Source organism: Geotrypetes seraphini, chromosome 1 (assembly GCF_902459505.1).
Source record: "Geotrypetes seraphini chromosome 1, aGeoSer1.1, whole genome shotgun sequence".
Taxonomy (NCBI): Eukaryota; Metazoa; Chordata; class Amphibia; order Gymnophiona; family Dermophiidae; genus Geotrypetes; species Geotrypetes seraphini.
The window spans coordinates 10,069,899-10,092,301 of record NC_047084.1 but is presented as its reverse complement, the minus strand read 5'-3'; the positions used below and the strand labels follow the sequence as shown (position 1 = coordinate 10,092,301).

Below are 22,403 nucleotides of genomic sequence, written 5' to 3'. Positions count from 1 at the left end.
GAAAATCTTTTTATCCTCCACTAACCAGTACTAACTTATTACTCCCATCAATAAGAAGGAAGGTGTGAATTATAGGGGGGGGGGGGTTGGTCTCTGTTCTCATATCACAATTGTATTCCAGAACCCCTCTGGACACCCACCTTTTTAGAATGCTCTTTGTATTTTCAGATCTGTATACTTCTCTCATGCACAAGATTACCCTTAGACAAGACCCTAAAGACCTCATATGGTTTATGGTTTGTTTATTTATAATCCCCCTTTTCTCAAGCCACATCACACACATAATAGTACTTCACAGACATTTCAGACATCTTACAAAAACAAACAAAAACTCAACAATATACATCATATTCAGCATAAAATCAAAATAAAATACCAGCCTGACAATAATAGCAATACCAATCGCAGAAACAGCTAAATTCTTTCCACCCATTCTAAATGACTAAGGAATTATACATACATTAGTGGATTGGCTCTAACTGGAAAAACAATTTAGTATATCAGATCCTAAATGTTTGAAAAACATAACGCTTCATTATCAGAGGCCATTTGTCTATTTCATCCATTATTTTAGGGAAATAAATTGTTATATTACATATCTTAACATCTGATGACTCTGGTCAGGATGTGACAAACTGAATGATTATGTATTGTATTACTCAAGGGGTGTTTGTTGTACAGTGATTCCGAAACATCTTACTTTTAATAGGGTAAAGGATCTTACGAGACTGGGAGATCGGGCATACAAATGGCAAATGACATTTAGGGCTCCTTTTATAAAGTCGTGTTAGGGCCTTAACATGCGGAATAGCGCACACTAAATTGCTGCGCACACTAGCCGCTACCACTTCATTTTGAGCAGGTGGTAATTTTTGGCTAGTGCACACCATAGCGAGCGCTAATCCGGTGCGTGTGCTAAAACCGCTAGTGCGGCTTCGTAAAAGGAGCCCTTAATGTGAGAGAATGCAAAATGATGCATGTAGGAAAGAGGAACTCATAAGAACATAAAAGTTGCCATACAGCCTAGTATCCTGGTTCTAACAGTGGCCAATCTAGGTCACAAGGACCTGGCAAGATTCTAAGGAGAAAAACAGATTTTATGCTACTTATCCTAAGAATAAGCACTGGATTTCCCCAAGCCATTTTAATAATGGCTTATGGACTTCTGTTTTAGGAAATTAGCCAAACCTTTTTTAAACCTTGCTAAGCTAACTGCTTTCACCACATTCTCCAGCAATAAATTCAAAAGTTTAATTACATGTTGAGTGACTAAATATTTTCTCAGCTTTGTTTTAAATCTACTACTTAGTGGCTTCATCGCATGCCCCCTAGTCCTAGTATTTTTGGAAAGAATAAACAACACCTGACCTGCTGCAAAGTCTTACCCTCTTTACCACCTGCACTGTGGATCAAATTGGAAAGAGGGAATGGTGAATATATTTACATTGGTGTAATACACAGGCCTCCTTCACAGACAGAAGTGGACAGAGATTTAATAGTAGACATTCAGAATATATCTAAAAAAAGGAGAAGTTTTAATAATAGGTGATTTTAACATACTGGATGTCTATTGCAAAGTCTTCTAGAAGTAGAGAGATCCTGGATTCTCTACAAGGAGAACTGTTTCAGCAATTGGTAATGGAACCCATGCAGGATGGGTTCATACTGGACTTAGTGATTACAAGCGGGGAAAGTGTTTCTGATGTTACAGTGGGTGATCATCTGGCATCAGTGATCACTGCATGGTACAGTTTAATATTAAGATGGGTATAGAGAGGGCTCATTCAAAAACAAAGGTTCTAGACTTTTTAAAAAACTAACTTTGTATGGAAGGGGGATTATGTCAAGGAATTGATGTCTGGATGAGGACGTCTGGAAGGAGTGGAAATAAAACCTGAAAGGAGTAATTGTAAGAGAGACAAACATTTATATAAGTAAGTAAAAGTAAGAGGAAAAGAAGGCTGCTTTGGTTCTCAAAAGTAGTAGCTGAGAAGGTAAGAAATAAGAGGTTAGCTTCCATAAACTACAAAAGATCACAGAAAGATGAAGACAGACAAAAATATCTGGAAAAATTAAGAGAGGCTGGTCATGTAGTCAGGAAAGCAAAGATGCAAATGGAAGAAAAATAGCTGACATTTTATAGAATACATACATTTTATAGAATACATTTTATAGATATATTAGTGATAGGAAGAAGTGCAAAGTGGCATTGTGAGACTCAAGGTGAAGGGGAGAAATATGTAGAAGTTGATAAAGAAAAGGCTGAATTGCTTAACAAATAGTTTTGTTCTGTGTTCACAGTTGAAGCGCTGGGAGCGGGACTGCATAAGACAAACGTGAATAAGGATGGAGGAATGGTAGACCCTGTTTGATTTTCAGAGAGTTGTGTTTGTGAGGAGCTAGTTAAAATAAAGGTAGACAAAGTGATGGGGCCGGCTGGTGTACATCCAAGGGTGCTGAAGGAACTTAGGGAAGTTGTGGCTCCACTGATTGACCTTTTCAATGAGTCTCTAGAGTCGGGAGTGGTACCGGTGAATTGGAGAAGGATGGATAAAGTTCCTCTCCACAAAAGTAGAAGTAAGGAAGAAGTAGGGAATTACAGGCTGGTAAGTCTGACTTCTGTGGTAAGCAAATTAATGGAAACACTTTTAAAACAGAGAATGGTGAAGTTTCTGAAATCCTGTGGATTACAGGACTGGAGGCAATATGGATTCACTAGACTAGAGGTAGGTCTTGTCAGACAAATCTGATCAATTTCTTTGACTGTGTCACCAGAGAATTGGATAGAGGGAGTGTGCTAGATGTGGTGTATTTAGATTTTAGCAAAGCCTTTGACAGAGTTCCACACAGATGTCTAATAAATAAACTGAGTGTCCTTGGAATGGGTCCCAAGTGACATGATGGGTCAAGAACTGGTTGAGTGGAAGGCAACAGAAGGTAGTGATCAATGGCGATCAATCTGAGGAAAGTAACATATATAGTAACATATAGTAACATATAGTAGATGATGGCAGATAAAGACCCGAATGGTCCATCCAGTCTGCCCAACCTGATTCAATTTAAATTATTATTTTTTTTTTTTCTTAGCTATTTCTGGGCGAGAATCCAAAGCTTACCCGGTACTGTGCTTGGGTTCCAACTGCCGAAATCTCTGTTAAGACTTACTCCAGCCCATCTACACCCTCCCAGCCATTGAAGCCCTCCCCTGCCCATCCTCCTCCAAACGGCCATACATAGACACAGACCGTACAAGTCTGCCCAGTAACTGGCCTAGTTCAATCTTTAATATTATTTTCTGATTCTAAATCTTCTGTGTTCATCCCACGCTTCTTTGAACTCAGTCACAGTTTTACTCTCCACCACCTCTCTCGGGAGCGCATTCCAGGCATCCACCACCCTCTCCGTAAAGTAGAATTTCCTAACATTGCCCCTGAATCTACCACCCCTCAACCTCAAATTATGTCCTCTGGTTTTACCATTTTCCTTTCTCTGGAAAAGATTTTGTTCTACGTTAATACCCTTTAAGTATTTGAACGTCTGAATCATATCTCCCCTGTCTCTCCTTTCCTCTAGGGTATACATATTCAGGGCTTCCAGTCTCTCCTCATACGTCTTCTGGCGCAAGCCTCCTATCATTTTCGTCGCCCTCCTCTGGACCGCCTTGAGTCTTCTTACGTCTTTCGCCAGATACGGTCTCCAAAACTGAACACAGTACTCCAAGTGGGGCCTCACCAATGACCTGTACAGGGGCATCAACACCTTCTTCCTTCTACTGACTACGCCTCTCTTTATACAGCCCAGAATCCTTCTGGCAGCAGCCACTGCCTTGTCACACTGTTTTTTCGCCTTTAGATCTTCGGACACTATCACCCCAAGGTCCCTCTCCCCGTCCGTGCATATCAGCTTCTCTCCTCCCAGCATATACGGTTCCTTCCTATTATTAATCCCCAAATGCATTACTCTGCATTTCTTTGCATTGAATTTTAGTTGCCAGGCATTAGACCATTCCTCTAACTTTTGCAGATCCTTTTTCATATTTTCCACTCCCTCTTCGGTGTCTACTCTGTTACAAATCTTGGTATCATCTGCAAAAAGGCACACTTTTCCTTCTAACCCTTCAGCAATGTCACTTACATACATATTGAACAGGATTGGCCCCAGCACCGAACCCTGAGGGACTCCACTAGTCACCTTTCCTTCCTTCGAGCGACTTCCATTAACCACCACCCTCTGGCGTCTGTCCGACAGCCAGTTTCTGACCCAGTTCACCACTTTGGGTTCTAACTTCAGCCCTTCAAGTTTGTTCAACAGCCTCCTATGAGGAACTGTATAAAAGGCTTTGCTGAAATCCAAGTAAATTACATCTAGCATATGTCCTCGATCCAGCTCTCTGGTCACCCAATCAAAAAATTCAATCAGGTTCATTTTGCACGATTTACCTTTTGTAAAGCCATGTTGCCTCGGATCCTGTAACCCATTAGATTCAAGGAAATACACTATCCTTTCTTTCAGCAACACTTCCATTATTTTTCCAACAACTGAAGTGAGGCTCACCGGACTGTAGTTTCCTGCTTCATCCCTGTGACCACTTTTATGAATAGGGACCACATCTGCTCTCCTCCAATCCCCAGGAATCACTCCCGTCTCCAGAGATTTGTTGAACAAGTCTTTAATAGGACTCGCCAGAACCTCTCTGAGCTCCCTTAGTATCCTGGGATGGATCCCGTCTGGTCCCATCGCTTTCTCCACCTTCAGTTTTTCAAGTTGCTCATAAACACCCTCCTCCGTGAACGGCGCAGAATCTACTCCATTTTCTCGTGTAACTTTGCCAGACAATCTCGGTCCTTCTCCAGGATTTTCTTCTGTGAACACAGAACAGAAGTATTTGTTTAGCACATTTGCTTTCTCCTCATCACTCTCCACATATTTGTTCCCAGCATCTTTTAGCCTAGCAATTCCATTTTTTATCTTCCTCCTTTCACTAATATATCTGAAAAAATTTTTATCCCTTTTTTACATTTTTAGCCATTTGTTCTTCCGCCTGTGCCTTCGCCAAACGTATCTCTCTCTTGGCTTCTTTCAGTTTCACCCTGTAGTCCTTTCTGCTCTCCTCTTCTTGGGTTTTTTTATATTTCATGAACGCCAACTCTTTCGCCTTTATTTTCTCAGCCACTAGGTTGGAGAACCATATCGGCTTCCTTTTTCTCTTGTTTTTATTGATTTTCTTTACATAAAGGTCCGTAGCCATTTTTATCGCTCCTTTCAGCTTAGACCACTGTCTTTCCACTTCTCTTATGTCCTCCCATCCTAACAGTTCTTTCTTCAGGTACTTTCCCATTGCATTAAAGTCCGTACGTTTGAAATCTAGGACTTTAAGTATCGTGCGGCCGCTCTCCACTTTAGCCGTTATATCAAACCAAACCGTTTGATGATCGCTACTACCCAGGTGAGCACCCACTCGAACATTAGAGATACTCTCTCTATTTGTGAGGACCAGATCCAATATCGCTTTTTCCCTTGTGGGTTCCGTCACCATTTGTCTGAGCAGAGCCTCTTGAAAGGCATCCACAATCTCCCTACTTCTTTCCGATTCCGCAGACGGAACATTCCAGTCCGCATCCGGCAGGTTGAAATCTCCCAACAGCAGAACCTCCTCTTTCCTTCTAAACTTTTGGATATCCACAATCAGATCCTTATCAATTTGCTGCGATTGAGTCGGAGGTCTGTAGACTACACCCACGTAGATAGAAGTTCCATCTTCTCTTTTCAGAGCAATCCATATCGCTTCTTCCTCTCCCCAGGTCCCTTGCATTTCGGTCGCTTGGATATTGATCTTTACATAGAGAGCTACTCCTCCACCTTTATGACCATCTCTGTCCTTCCTAAAAAGATTATATCCCGGTATGTTTGCATCCCATCCATGTGATTCACTGAACCATGTCTCTGTGATAGCAACAATATCTAGATCTGCCTCTAATATCAGGGCTTGCAGATCATGAACTTTGTTGCTTAGACTGCGAGCATTTGTGGTCATCGCTTTCCAGCTATTTTTCAGCGATAGTCTCCTTTTTCGTATGGATTTTTGTGTCGTTTCACTTTCCGTTGCAATACTAAGAAATGAGTTGCTGATATTGCTTATGTTGCAGCCTTTACTACTATCACATCTTTTCTTTTGCTGGGGGTGGTCTCTATAATTGTCCTTCGTACATACACCACCCCCACCTTACACCACCCCCACCTTCTAGTTTAAATGCCTAGAAAAATATTGTCTAAATTTCTCTGCAAGGTTTCTTTTTCCTGCTGTAGTAATATGTAGCCCATCAGTGCAATATAGCTTCTTGTCCTTCCATGTATTTCCCCATCCTCCTATGTACCTGAAGCCTTCTTGATGACACCAGGCTCTGAGCCATCTATTAAAGTCCTCTGTGTTTTTCACTCTTTGCTCTCCTTTTCCATATGCAGGCAGTATTTCAGAAAAAGCTAAAGTCTTTACAAAAGGTTTCACGCCCTCACCAAGCTCCCGAAAAGCTTTCTGTGCTGCAAGTGTGGAGTTGTTGGCCAGGTCATTTGTTCCCAGATGGATAACAACATCAGTGTTAAAATCCTTAGTTTCTTCCTTAATTATAGTCAGTATTTGCGTGGAACTCCTGGTAGCTGAGGATCCTGGAAGACATTTCACTATTTTGGTCTCCTCGCCCTGTGTTCCAAGGTTAATGCCTCTGATGATGGATGTTAACAATGGTGTGCCTCAAGGTTCTGTTCTTGGGCCTGTTCTTTTTAACATTTTTATAAATGATATTGCTGAAAGGCTGTTGGATAAGATTTGCCTCTTTGCAAATGATACCAAAATCTGCAAAAGAGTAGACATGCCGGATGGTGTGAATAACATAAAGAAAGACCTGGCGAAGCTTGAAGAATGGTCTAAAATTTGGCAGCTAAAATTTAATGCTAAGAAATGCAAGGTCATGCATTTGGGCTGCAAAAACCCAAGGGGATCGGTACAGTTTAGAGGGTGAAGAACTTATGTACACGACAAAAGAGCAGGACTTGGGTGTGATAGTATGTGATGATCTTAAGGTGGCCAAACAAGTTGAAAAGGTAATGGCGAAAGCCAGAAGAATTCTAGGATGCATAGGGACAGGTATGGTCAGTAGGAAAAAGGAGGTAATGATGCTCCTGTATAAGACTTTGGTGAGACTTCATGTACAATTCTGGAGGCCGCACCTTCAAAAAAGATATAAAAAGGATGGAGTCGATCAAGAGGAAGGCTACTAAAATGTTGCATGGTCTTCGTCATAAGGCGTATGTGTACAGACTTAAAGATCTCAATCTGTATACTTTGGAGGAAAAGCGGGAGGGGGAGATATGATAGAGACATTTAAATGTCTATGTGACATTTAAATACTCTATGCACAAGTCTAGTCTCTTTCATTTGAAAGGAAGCACTGAAATAAGAGGGCATAGGATGAAGTTAAGAGGTGATAGGCTCAGGAGTAATCTAAGGAAATACTTTTTTTACAGAAAGGGTGGTAGATGCATGGAACAGTCTCCCGGTAGAGGTGGTGGAGACAGAGATTGTGTCTGAATTCAAGAAATAATGGAATAGGCACGTGTGATCTCTTAGAGAGAGGAGGAGATAATGGTTACTGCAAATGGGCAGACTGGATGGGCCATTTGACCTTTATCTGCCATCAGGTTTCTATGTTTCTATTTATTTATTCCATTTTTTATAGCATTCTCCCCAGGGAGCTCGGAACAGTTTACATGAATTTATTCAAGTACTCAAGCAATAATGAGGAAAACTGAGGTAGTTGCAGGAACTAGACCCCAGAAGAAATTACGCAAGAAACCAGACCACAGTAGATCAATCAACAACCTTATGACTCAAAATGTTATACATAATTCCTCTTCAAAGAACTCCTCTCTCACAATCCCTAGCTACTACATTAATGCTAGATCCCTGATAAACCAAACAGACCTATTCAGAGACTGGTTAATTCAAGACCAACCAAGTTTATTACTAGTAACTGAAATTTGGTTGCAATTACAGGATGACCCAGTTATAAGAGCCCTTCTTCCATATGGTTATAAAATAGTATATCTATGCAGGAAGAACATAGAGGATGAGGGATAGCACTCTTTTGAAGTCACCATAACCAATAATTACCTCTCAGAATCACTGGAAATCATAGCATGCAAAATTAAAGACCCCTATGTAAATAACAAACTAATCTGCACCATCTGCTGCTCTCCACCAGGAAAATGGATAGAAACCAAACTAGAGAATGACACGGGGTCAGAATTTGTCCCATTCCCTCTTCTTGCAGTTAACCGCAGGAAACCATCCCTGTGTCATTCTTTAAGGAGAGAGGGAAGAATCGGAGTATGAATGGGCACAGTCACTGACCCTCAAGCCTTGCATTGAGGAATGCTGGTGTAGAAGGACTGAGGTTGCGATAGACACTAAAGAATGACACAGGATGGTTTCCCGCAGTTATCACGGGGATGGGAACAAATTCTGACCCCATGTCATTCTCTACCAAAGACTTCAATGCCTTCCTAATCAATGTAATGCTACAGGACAATACTATTCTAGTCACAAGAGAGCTGAACATACACTTAGACATAACGAAGACAAAGACACCTTAGAGTTTTTCTCTTTCCTGGAAGACATAGATCTAGAGATCCTATCCTTCCCTGAAGAAAACCCACAATAAAGGTCACTGTGACCTGGATCAACCACTGTTGGAAACAAGAGACTAAGCTAGATGGACCATTGGTCTGACCCAATATGGCTGTTCTTATGATTGTGCAAGTTGGTGCACAATTAGCATATTTTATAACACATGCATGCACCTTTGCCCAAGCCCCACCTACACACCACCTCATTTCATGCCTACTGGCAAAGTATGCATCATCATGTCATGGTTCACTCTTTTATGCTGGTCTATATTTTATAGCAGCCCATTTACATGCAAAAATGGTTATAAAATTACCTTCTCCATGTGCGCATGGCTATTTTATGAAATGACTCTGTCTCTGCTGTGCTCAGACCATGCCCTCAGGGGTACTTATGTGCAGATCATGTGAAAGTGTATATGCTCTTGTTTGTAAATTTACCTTATGCATAGATACCTGTACACAGTTTTAAATTAGCCATTTTCCATGTGTTATATAGATGGTTTAGATATGGAAAATGGTTGTTAAAATTAACCCCCAAAAGGGCAGTTGTATCACCTGAAATTAAAGGAAATGAATGCCCGGTTTGACTTATTCTACCCAGCTAAATTGAGTTTTAAAATAATCCAAATTAGAGAATGACTCGGGGACAATTTTTTCCCTGCCCCCCGTGGGAACTCATTTTCCCGTCCTGTTCCGACGAGTTCTTTTCCTGTCCCTGTTCCATTCCTGCAAGCTCCGTCCTCATCTGCACAAGCCTCAAACACTTTAAAATCATAAGTGTTTGAGGCTTGTGCGATTAAGGCAGGGCTTACAGAAATGGGACAGGGACAGCGACAAAACCCATGGGGACGGGAGGGGGGAATTGACTTCCTGCGAGGGTGGGGACAAATTTGTCCCCTTGTCATTCTTTAATCCAAATAGATGCAGACATACCCCAAATTATCTTGTAGTCCATCTCCATAGCATTTAGTTCAGTACTGTAGATGCAATCCAGTGTAAACCCTATCACTTGAAAGTGCTGTTAAATTTAATGACACCAGTTTGTGCTTTTTAATATACTGTGAGCTAGAGTTACTAACATGCTATTTTGCTAGCATTTATCATCATTAGCTAGATCCCATTGCATAAAATGGGACTTGTAATATAATAATACACAATTGCATGTTAGTAACTGTTGGCGTGTATGGGAAAAACACAAATAGATATGTGTATACAGGGCCGGATTTCCCATCAGTTAGAGTAAGGACATTTTTGTGTCTGGGGAATGTCGTGAGTCCAAAAGGGGGCGGATCTGAGGTGAGAAGTCATCTGGTTAAGGAAGCAGCACCATTAATGATAGTCATTTGAAGGACTTTCTTCTTGTCCCAAAGGCCGATGCTCAAAACCAAATGCTGGTACTCAATTTTTGGAAGTCGATATGGGGTCAAATTAATGTTGTACTTGAGTCATCAATTCCATTGACGTATGAAGCAGTAATATGTGGAACATTATTACATATTAAACCCCCTATGGACCATTATAATGCTGGGATAACCATGCAGATGATAACACATAATTGGAAGAATTATGATCGCCTCAATTATCCTTTTTGGTGGGTGAACTTATGCTCCAGCTATAAATATGAAAAAATGAGTGCTGAAATGTTGGGGCATATTAATGTATTTAAACTGGTTTGGGGCCCGTTGACATCTTTTATTATTTCTTGAGGTAGGTAACCTACTTGAGGTACTTGAGGTAGGTAACCTACTTGAGGTAGGTTATTGAATTGGTCAGTAACCACTTCACAGGTCGCGGACCTGATGGGCCGCCACGGGAGCGGACCGCTGGGCAGGATGGACCTCTGGTCTGACCCAGTGGAGGCAACTTCTTCTTATGTTCTTATGTTCTCTATAGTTGTCTTTCTCTTTATTTTCTGTGTTATGTCCTTAGACATTCAGGGGGGGAGGGCTGGGAGGGGGGGATTGTATTATGATTATATTATTTTCAATAAGAATAGGTTATTGAAAGGGTATATACATTTGTGTTATTGATTAATCAATAGGGGGGTGGGATAAAATGATTGGTTATGAATATATGTAAGTTGAATGTGCTTTTTTTTACTTTTTATATGTTCTTATACCTGTGTGTTGCACTGTTAATGTTTAAAAATTAATAAATCTTTGAACTTAAAAAAAAATTAATAAAGATTTATAAAAAAAAACAAAAACCAGAAGATACTGTGGGAGCAACATAGAAAAAAAACTTCCCAATACTCAAAAGTATAGCATGCAAATTATATGTGCAGTGTTAGCATTGAACATTGGGACACTACGGGAGAGGAACATGCCTGGCACATGTTGACAAGAGTTTTGCAGTAAGCACAGCTCTTGTGTGAACACCCAGACAAACTAGGAAGTGAAGCACGCAAGGGCACCATTCCTATACCTTAAAATATAAGCTTTTTTTCCACTCAAAAGGCTTATATTTAAGTGCAGAAAACAGACACCAGTTTATGCTTTTAAGTTTGGGATTGCTCTGACTCGCACACATTCATCTCTCTCTACTCATACTTAGAGCTTCCACGGTCTTCGTTCTGCTTCCAAATCAAATAAAACCCAGCAGATTTTAAAGAAAGAATGATGTGAAATCCTCTCTTCAAACAACCCAATGCTAGCTTCAAGCTGATGTTATTTTTTAAGCAGTACGGCAGCCATTTTTCTCTGCGCTGTTCTCTGAGCATTAGGAAATGACTTTATTAGGAGGAGAGTGTAGCACTGTGGTTAAAGCTACAGCCTACTAGTCTTTCGTGCCCATGTCTGGTTTTGAGCATCAGCCTACCAGTGCTGCAGCTTCTGAGTTCTTTCCTCCCCTAACTTGGAGCACAGTGGTGGTAAATCTGACTCTTGGTATAGCCACATATGTATTTAACATACATGGAACAGAACAGTGTCATTATTGACATTTAGTTAAAATAGGAATTCAATTGTAATAACAGATTTTGGTAACTTTTCTTTTGAACCAGAGTTTTTGCAGATTTTGGTTTGTGAGTTACAACATATTGAAAGGAGTGTACCTCAAGATATAAAATTGAAACCTGCTGTTTGACATTGGATTCTTAAATGTATGCAGTCGTTAATGATTTTTGAACATTCTGTATTTTTGCCTTAAATGAGTAACACTGACGGTATTCTGTAAGTTCATCTAAAAACAAAATAGGACTTGCAAGTAATTGCAAGCATTTCTTTGCATGGATTTACAGTAAATAAATGGTTACAGTAGCTGTCCATTTTGTATGAGCTGTGATTTGGAGATTTCTCTGTTTTATGAATGATATAGTACTGGTTCACAGAGCCTAAATGTTCTGTCATTTGTGCATGCGCTAATGAATTTGAATTTCATTTACCTGGCTATTTTCCTGTTTGAAGTTTTAAGCATGTGTTTTGATCTTCCATCTGTTGCATTTATTTAACTGTGAAACTAAAACCCTGTAATGGCTAGGGTTTTTTGAAGTAAAGGATTTGGGGGAAAAAAACCAAGCAAGCATCACTTGTTTAAGAATTAGAACAGTTCAGTTCCATGTGTCTTAAAGTGTTATGTTTTGGAAAGTTTGCTGTTATCCTATTTCTTAATGCTGAGTGTGTTGTTTATTGTCACTTGGGGGACTGTCTACCACTAAAGAAAACTATAATTTCTTTTTGCTAAACTTCCATTTAAAAAATCCTCCTTATAGGTGATAAATTGCTGTTTCATGTTCTAAGAACTGCTCCTGGACTTGGAAACGTAACTGTGAACTGGAGAATAATTGGACAATATCTAGAGCAAAACTTTGCAAACAGCACGGGAATTCTCTTCTTTCCTGAGGTAATTGGAAGCTAGGCAATTACACTTATTGCTAGTGCATCCAGACAGTTTTGATACAAAATCCTGATATTACTTATCAGTTGTTTATTAATTTTTAGTTTGCAATGGCAATATAACAGGCATGTGGTTATTGTTCTTTATTTAGCACCATTAGGATATTCTATCCTTACCCCCAATTTTATCTACTTCGTTGCCCGCATCCCTATTTAAGAACATAAGAACATAAGCAGTGCCTCTGCCGGGTCAGACCACAGGTCCATCCTGCCCAGCAGTCCGCTCCCGCGGCGGCCCAAACAGGTCAAGACCTGTCTGAATCATCAGAAGGGGCTCCCTTGCCACCTTGGTTTCCCATTTAAGTCCTGCCTTCCTATCGAAGTCCTAGCCCTCCGGTCTTGCACATGCACGACCTGGTTGGTTTATACTCATTACCTGGTTAACTTCCTATACTTGTGTTACATCCCAGCTCCTCCCTCAGTATCCCACGATCCCTTTATCCCTCAGGAATCCATCCAATCCCTGTTTGAATCCTTGTACCGTACTCTGCCTGATCACTTCCTCCGGTAGCGCATTCCAAGTGTCCACAACCCTTTGGGTGAAAAAAAACTTCCTTGCATTTGTTTTGAACCTGTCTCCCTTCAGTTTCTCAGAATGCCCCCTCGTATTTGCTGTCCCCTTCAGTCTGAAGAATCTGTCCCTATCCACCCTCTCTATGCCCCTCATGATCTTGAAGGTCTCTATCATATCTCCCCTGAGCCTCCTTTTCTCCAGGGAGAAGAGCCCCAGCCTATCCAGCCTCTCGGCGTATGAGCAGTGTTCCAGCCCTCTTACCATTTTCGTTGCTCTCCTTTGGACTCTCTCAAGTACTGCCATGTCCTTCTTGAGGTGCGGCGACCAATACTGAACGCAGTATTCTAGATGTGGACGCACCATCGCTCGATACAATGGCATGATGACTTCCCGTGTTCTGGTTGCTATGCCCTTCTTTATGATTCCCAGCATCCTGTTGGCTTTTTTCGAGGCTGCTGTGCACTGTGCAGATGTCTCCCAACAATACCCCCCCCCAATTTGTAGCTGAACAACGGGTTCTTTTTCCCTATATGCATGACCTTGCATTTGTCCACGTTGAAGCGCATTTGCCATTTGTTTGCCCAGTCTTCCAGCTTGTCCAGGTCCCTTTGCATGTCCTCACAGTTAATTGAACACTTAACTCTATGTAAAACTGTTTAATTAATACTTAACTGCAAGTAACTATGTTTAAATAATGTGTACCACATGTAACTATACACGTAACTATGTTTAATTAATGTAAATCTGTTAACTAATAATACTTAACTGCATGTAACCATGTCTAATTAATGTGAACCGCCTAGAACTCACTGGGTATGGCGGTATACAAGAATAAAGTTGTTATTATTATTATTATTATTATTATATGATGCTGCATTAATACGTACTGCCCGATATTCAGCGCTATTTAACCAGCCAGGTGGCTTAGCCCCTCCCCCACGAAAAACAAACAAACAAGAAAAACAACACTGCTATAAATTTGGAAACCCTGAAGTCAATTTATGTTCTATGAAACCTTCCCTGTCTTTTTCCGTGGTGCATTTTTGTCATCCTTCTTCTGCTCTCTCTCCAACAAAGAAAAAAACAACATCCAAATATCTCTCCCGGAGAATTTTTAACCACAATTTCTGCAAAATATGAACATCCAAGGATGCAGTTGATGCTATCTCTATCTTGTCCAGTATTGATATATTCTTTGGACCTCTTTCCCAAAATATAATATGATGCTGAAATTTAAGATGTTTTTAGATTAAATTAAAATATTCTGATTATGTGCATTTTTGCATATGCTGTAATGTAGTAGCGGAGTATACATAAATTTCCCCCCTTACTTGTAATTAGTTTTAATTCTTTCCTGTTTAGATTTGGAGATTTTCTCCTTTTGAAGTTGCAGTGCTATATTATAAACCGTATTATCCTAACCCCAGAGTATGCAGTATAGGAAGTTCTTGAGTAAACAATAAATTAAGGGTAATATTAAATGCACTGGCCACTAATTTGCTTCTATCATTTGAAAACAAACAGGGCTCTTTGAATTCATCATTTTCTGTGCACCTTTTGGATGACCAGATTCCTGAAGAAAGGGAAGAATACAGACTAGTTCTATACAATGTCCAAACACAAGGTAATACAATAATAAACATTACAATATACTATCATAACAATACAGAACAGCGCTTTAACTCTTGTAGGTTTTGACATGATCAGAAAGAGAGATGTAAAGGTCCAACAATATTATTTCCTGAAAGAATAAGTATACATTTTGCTTTGCAATAATTCCCGCAGTAATTTTGGAGTTTAGCATGTTTAGAAACAGAGTAAGCATGCCTTGCACTAATTGGTTACATTTCTGTGTGCTAACTGATTAGCAAGTGATTAGAGCGGGGGCCCATTCCATCTAGTAAATAGTGGCAGTAAGAGCTCACGTAGTAGTTCCCATGCACTAATTGGGAAATTAGTGCATGTCCATTAGTAGGAAAAATGGGAACTGTGGCCATTTTACAGCTGCACTAAGGGCCTCTTTTAAGAAGCTGGGCAGGCAAGTGCAGTGCGACAAAAGCTCCTAAGCCTTTTTAAATTCCTATAGGCTTAAGGGCATTTATTGCTGCGGCCCGTTCTAATCAGCTTCAAAAAAGAGGCCCTAAATGTGACCTCAGTGCATGGAATACATCAGCACTAGTAATAACGCAGGCTACTTCTTAGCGCAGTTTAGTAAAAGGTTCCCTTTGTCATCCAGTATTGCCTTGACACATTATGTTAGGTGTTATGCTACCTCCTCTGATATGATGAGAACTGTACCTCAGTCGTCGCCATCTTGTCTCTGCACCACCCCCCAGCATGCTCCATAGTTGTTGTTTTTAGATTTCTGCAACATGTCTGAAGAACTCCATCACAATAAGCACAAAAACAGATAAAGGAAAGACTTGTAATAAAGTTTCAGAAGGAAAAGTTTTGTAAAGGAGCTAAAAACATTAAAGTTGGGTGCTTAGGTAGGGAGCTATGCTGACATGAGCCCACTAACTTCAGGTCATCACGTGACTCTTGTGCTAGTATTTTATAAGGAAAAGTAAGTGTCTAGTTTTCTTCATGAAATAGACTTAAATTAGGTATTCTAGTGCAATGTATCTGGTAGTCCTGAACACTAGTTGCTTGCAGAATGAAATCGCTCATCTTTCAACTCTGCTTCCTTCCCAGTAAGCTTGATCTTGCCCCCGGTTTTCCTTCTGCAGGCAAGTTGCTCAGATGCTCAGAGGCTCTGTGCCCAGAGGTTTCCTCTTGTTAGGACCTTTGCCTGGAGAAGAAACAGACTCAGGCAGCGGAAGTCTACTGCTAGCAGTATTGGTCCTTAGGGCCACCTGTCTAGTCAGCTTGCTGTAATATTTTTGAAGCTCAGGGCTGCCATCTTAGTAGCTGGTCACATCCCTCATTTATTAGGAGTTTGAGCACAGGCTGTTTGACTCCTTACTGGTTTGGCCATGTTAATAGCAGGCCAGCTGCTTGGTCCTCCCCCATTGAAGTGAGAGTTTCCAAGGATTGAAGCTCAGTGTGACATTGGTCTGACTGGCAGCCCAAAGACCAAATTTGTAGAGTGAACCTGTGATACAGAGTTCTTGTCCATTTATTCCAGCAGTATTTCTGAGCTGAGGTAGGCCACAGATGACACAGTGAGTAAGGCTATTATAGCCTATGGGGAAAAATCAGGGGTCTAATTTTTGAAGGTTTTTGGGGTCAGAGCTAGGGTTCCCCTCCTCTAAAACCACTTCCCCTGTAGTTATTGAAGTTCAGGGGAGCCCCCAGGCCGTTTTTATCACAAATTTACTGGCAGCAGCCATCTTGGATTTAAAATTATCTTTTTTTTTAAAGCCTCTATCTGCCTCATAACCCCATGATTTTACTTTAAATCAATAGGGATGGACAGCTCAGGCCGCCTTTCTACCCCTGTATTATGCCAAGTTTGTGCTGAATGGTTGGCCAAGGAGTGTCTGTGTGCCATATGCCATGGGCCACACAGGGGAGTGCAGGAGCCTTGGGTTCATCCTCCTCTAAATCCTCCAGGGCTGGGGATCCACAGGAGGCTTGATTCCAGTGGAAGAGGCCTTTGCCAGAGCTCTTCCAAAGGAGATTTGCCAAAGCATAGATGCATGAATGCTGCAGATCCCAGGAAGATCTTCAGGGAGTCCCTACCGGGGTTATTGAAACCCCCCTGTGCAAGTCTTCATGCCAGATTTTGTGAGCCTGATGTGGAATGCTTATTTAAACTGCCAGGTTCCCCCAGAATCTGCTAAAGGTGTGACAGTTGTGGTGGCAATGGAGATTGGTCCTCAGCCCATGCCACGTGCAGAAAAGGATCAAGACTGGACCAAGGAGTCCAGTCTGACATTGTCTGGGAGGATGGAAGGTCTAATTCCATGCCCTTAATTTCCCTGGATTCAGCTTCCCTGGCAGAGTGTGGTTCTGTGCATGAAACTAGCGGACAATAATCAGTGGAGGCCCTGAACTAGGGGGAATACCTTACAATGCATCGGCTGTTCAAGGCATCAGTGCTCCCAGGCAAAATAGCTAATTTGCTGTGTCAATTGTAGCTGGAATTTCCACCAGCCTCCACGTCACAGTGTTCAATTACGAGTATGAGCGGCTCAGTGACTCCAACCACTTTTTTTCCCTTGCATCCTGACATCATGAAACTAATCACTGACCACTGGGAGTCTCCAGAGGGGTCCCTTTGAGTGGTCAAGGCTATGGTCAAGCTTTTCCCAAAGCTCTGGATTTTCAACAGCTGTTTGTTCAGCCAAAGGTGGATTCGCTGGTAGCACAGGTCACCAAGCAGACCTCTGTGCCCAGTGAAGGAGGTGTGATATTGAAGGATACTCAGAATTGCAAGGTATTTGTGGTTCTCAAGAGGCAATTTGAGGCTTTAGCCTTAAGAATTAAAGAGCAGCTGTGGCTTCCTGTGTGGCATATGTTTGCTACAATTGGCTAGCTTGGGTCCTGGCCTTGGAGGAAGACAGGGACCCTCATATAATCCTTTTTGGGGTGAATTATGTAGCAGACACTCTGTATGACTTCCAAAGAGTCATGAGCAAGGTATGAGCCTGTTCCATCTCTACCTGACATATGCTCTGGATCAATCAATGGGCAGGAGACTCTGCTTCTAAGGCCACTTTCGGAAGGCTTCCCTTTAAAGGGCAGATTCTATTCGGAAAGGGTCTGGATGACATGATGGTCAGTGTTAGAGATTATGACTCTATGGCCTTGATGGACAGCAGACCCCTGGAAGCTTGAAGCTCAGGGTATGATAATTTTTGAGGCTCTCGAAGATTCTGCTCTTACGTGGGAGGCCAAGAGATACAGAGGTCCATTCATGGTCATGTCAGACGTTCTGTGGGGGGAGAAGACTGCAGGCTTCTGGTTATCACCCCTCTCCAGCTTCCAAGAAAGCACAATGATGCCAGGTCAGCGGCCGATCCATTCCCCCCCCCCGCTCTCCCCCACACACACACACAGTTAGGGGACAGTCTGAGCACAGATAGGCACAGATTGTTGAGTCCTGGAGGTTGTTTGACAGGGTTACAAGATCGAGTTCTGTACCCTCCCTTCCGAACCTCTTTGTGGATTCCCCAGCCAGATGGCCAGAGAGAGTCCTCAGAGTCTAGGCCAGGGGTAGACAACTCCAGTCCTCAAGGGAAGGAATCTAATTGGATTTTCAGGATTTCCCCAATGAATATGCATTGAAAGCAGTGCATGCAAATAGATCTCATGCATATTCATTGGGAAATCCTGAAAACCCGACTGGATTCCAGCCCTTGAGGACCAGAGTTGCCCATGTCTGGTCTAGGCAAGGGTGCAAAGGTTCCTGGATATCCGCTCCATACAGCCAGTTCCAGATGAATATATAGGCTCAGGCAGATACTGCAAATACTCAGGGCCTGATCCTCATAGAGAATATAAAACACTTTGAGCTTATGTCATGGCTCTTAAGTGGGCTACCCTAATAAGGCAGAGATACTCAGAGGTGGTCGTTTCCACTCTAATTAGAGCCAAAAAGCTCTATGCCAAGGCCTGGAAGACTTTCTGACAGAGTGGTGTGGTTAGATCTATGTGGAGTCCTTACAAGCCCTGATCTTGCTAGTTCTGGAATTTTTGCAAGAGGGATTTGAGAAGGGCCTGTCAGTCAGATAGCTGAAAGTGCAGATAGACCTTTCATATTTCCAACCTCAGGTAGAGAGAGCGTCTCTGGCCTCTCACCCAGATGTGGCAAAATTCTTTAAAGGGGCTCTCAGGTTGCACCCTCTTGTGCATCTACCATTTCCATCCTGGACCCTTAATACCATTATGTAGGTCTCAATATGAGCCCTTACAGGAGGCTTCCCTCTTAGATCTGACTGTCAAGACAGAGTTCTTGGTAGCAGTTACATTAGTGAGATGAATCTCTTTGAGTTACAGGTTGTCTCTTGCAGGGAGCCATATCTTAAGATTATGGAAGCAGGGCTTTCCTTGCTCATGGTTCTGTCCTTTTTACTGAAAGTAGTCTCTGCCTTCCATGACAATCAGGAAGACTGTCTGCCCACCTTTCAGCCTACGGGGTCAAAGGAAAAGGACAAAAAATTGCATTAGCTAGACGCCAGGAAAGTGCTTCTTCAATACCTCAAAGTTACCAATGAGTTTTAAGTCTCTGATCATTTTTTTGTTCTGACCAGTCATGCTAAGAAAGGCAGGTCTTCTTCCAAGGCCTCAATCTCCAAGTGGATTGAAATGGCAATGTCCTCCACATATGTGGGATATAGTAAGCAGCTGCCAATCGTGTTGAAGGCATGCTCCACCAGAGGGGTGGCTACCTCATGGGCAGAGGTTCTGGCAGCCTCCCCCTTGGAGATTTGTAGAGCAGCGACATGGTCTACTCTTCATACCTTTACCAGGTTCTATAAAGTAGACGTGGTAGCCATGAAGGATGCTGCTTTTGGGTCCTCAGTATGAAAGGCAGGCTTAGTAGACCCACCCTAGATTCTGGGGACTGCTTTGGTATGGGACTAGTGTTCAAAACTACTAGATACATTGCACTAGAAAGAAAAATTAGGGTCTTACCTTGATAATTTTTTTTCTTGTAGATGTGTCTAGTAGTCCTGAAACCTGCCTTTGGTCTTAATTTCAGTCTGTGTCTGACTGAATTTTTCTGTCTCTCAGCTAAATTGGGAAAAAAAGAAGGATATCCAAGTGTGAGTTTCTGCATTTCTGCTTCTTAGCAGGACATGTGAGTAGTTATGAGCTCCATAAATGTTAGTGCCAGTTGCACACAGTTTTGTATAATTTTGATAATGTTATACTTGTTTTGGAGCAGAACAGATGTATAGTGTTGGGGAGTTCTCCCCATTGCCCTCCTTCCGGTAATGTCTTCTATAACAGTGGTTCTTGGCTGCTTTTGAACAAATTGAGGGGACAGAAGCAAGCCTCTAGGGAAGGTGGCGTAGTTGAAAGATGAGTGATTTTATTCTGCAAGCATCTTGTCAGTTCAGATGCATAACCTTAGCGTTTATGACTACTAGACACATCTATAAGAAAGAAGATTATCAAGATAAGAAGTAGAACCTGATCTTTTTTACCCATCCACATAAATAATGCTGCCAGATTTTTGTAAAGGCAGTGACACTATAGATAATATGTGCTTTTGAAAATTGACCTATATGTTGTTTTTTGAGGGTCCTTTTATTAAGGCACGCTAACTGATTTAGCACACACTAAAGATTAGTGCACACTAAATGCTAAGGCATCCATTATATTCTATGGGCGCCTTAGCATTTAGCACATGCTAAATTGGTTAGCGCACCTTAATAAAAGGACCCCATAGTTCCTTAAATGTTAACATAGGCTGCTCCTGCAGTATTTAGCTATAATAAGATATTGGTACTGACCCCCCTCCCCCCACCCCCAAAGTTATTTGGAATTTATAATATAGTAAATGCCTGTATGAGTAATTGCTCATGAAGTTGTTCTTGAGTGTATTTGTCAGTGGTTCTTAAAAATTGTAATTCATGTGATTACTTTTTTGGGTGGTATGGTTTGAATATAGATAACACCAACAACCAGCAAGCAACCAGTAAATTACAGCCGATCTAGAATTTTGTGATTTATAATTTGTGTTAAGGGAATGCTCATATTTAATTCAGCATGTGCTGAATATTTGGCCTCATTCTTTGCCTTTGTAAGCTAACCCATTTGTCTTTTCTATTAATGTTACAAAACATTTAATAAATAGTATGTTTGTGATCCTACTGTTTTGTCCCTAGGAGATTAAAGATATCAGTTGGTTCAGAAATGAGCATACTTGAAACATTCTTGAACTAGGAATGAATCTAGATCCAGTAAAAAGTAAAATTTCAAGTTTATATTACTAATAATACCTTTTTTAAAATATAATTTAACAGATCATCTTACTCTCCACCTACTTTTTAGGAATTCCTTTGACAGGCGTGGCTGTGCTTGACAGTCAAGGATTTGAAGCTGTTTTGACTGTGGAGGCCAGTGATGAACCAAATGGAGTTTTGAGCTTTGCACCTTCTTCCAGAATTGTTTTTGTTCAAGAGGGAAACAAAACCATTCAACTCTTTATCAACAGAGAGTTTGGTTCCTTAGGTTTGTTACAAGATTGATGTTCATGGGTGGTGGGTGGCTCAGCTATTTGGGGAAGCTAAAGTAAAGCAGGGCTGAGGGGATGGGGTACAGTGGGGCCAGTTAAAATCCTTGGGATGGAGGGCAATACCTATGTAAAGAAGTAAAGGGACAAAAGGACAGTTTTGAACACAGCAAGCAACTAATCGCTACATAAAATCAGTAGATAAACGGCAAAGAAACAACAAACCCCAATGGTTCACTGAAGAGATTTCGCACCTCATTAAGGAGAAGAAAAAAGCATTTCTTTCCTACAAACGTACGCAGAGAAGGGAAACTAAAGTAGAATATAAGACCAGATCTGCAGCGGTCAAAACAGCAGTTAGGGAGGCCAAACTTCGAGTGGAAGAAACTCTGGCAAAAAACATTAAAAAAGGGGACAAATCCTTCTTTAGGTATATCAGTGATAGGAAAAGGAACACAGACGGTATAGTATGCCTTAGACAACCGGACGGAAACTACACGGTGGCGGATTCAGAAAAAGCAGAACTACTAAATGAATATTTCTGCTCAGTCTTCACCTGCGAAGCACCGGGACACGGACCACAGTTGAGGGTAAAACAAGACGTGGATGACCCGTTTCAGAATTTTGAGTTCACACCTGGGGACGTCTATAACGAACTGGCAAGGCTAAAGGTAAACAAAGCCATGGGACCGGACAATTTACACCCAAGAGTGCTCAGGGAATTGAGAGATGTTCTGGCGGAACCGTTGGCAGTGCTCTTCAATCTCTCACTAAGTACGGGGATAGTTCCGTTGGACTGGAAAACAGCCAACGTCGTTCCTCTACACAAAAAGGGTTGTAAGGCTGAGGCTGCGAACTACAGACCGGTAAGCCTCACCTCAATAGTGTGTAAACTCATGGAAACACTAATTAAGTATAAATTAGATACGATCCTGAACGAGGGAAATCTCCGGGATCCCAGTCAACATGGATTCACCAAGGGTAGGTCATGCCAGTCCAATCTTATCAGCTTCTTTGACTGGGTAACAAGAAGACTGGACTCAGGAGAGTCCTTGGACGTCGTGTACCTGGACTTCAGCAAAGCGTTTGACAGCGTCCCACACCGCAGGCTGCTGAACAAGATGAAATCGATGGGATTAGGAGAGACTCTAACAGCATGGGTTAAAGATTGGCTTAGTGGCAGACT

General features: G+C 41.6%; 1 protein-coding gene across 1 annotated transcript in view; it reads left to right on the top strand.

The window, feature by feature from the left end:
• Positions 1 to 22,403, top strand: part of ADGRV1 (adhesion G protein-coupled receptor V1) — a 786,618-nt gene that overhangs the window by 213,559 nt on the left and 550,656 nt on the right. Inside the window, exons 35-37 of the mRNA XM_033919809.1 lie at positions 12,392 to 12,522; positions 14,614 to 14,713; positions 21,037 to 21,216. Of these exons, the coding sequence (XP_033775700.1) occupies positions 12,392 to 12,522; positions 14,614 to 14,713; positions 21,037 to 21,216 (411 nt within the window). The remainder of the gene's footprint in view (positions 1 to 12,391; positions 12,523 to 14,613; positions 14,714 to 21,036; positions 21,217 to 22,403) is intronic.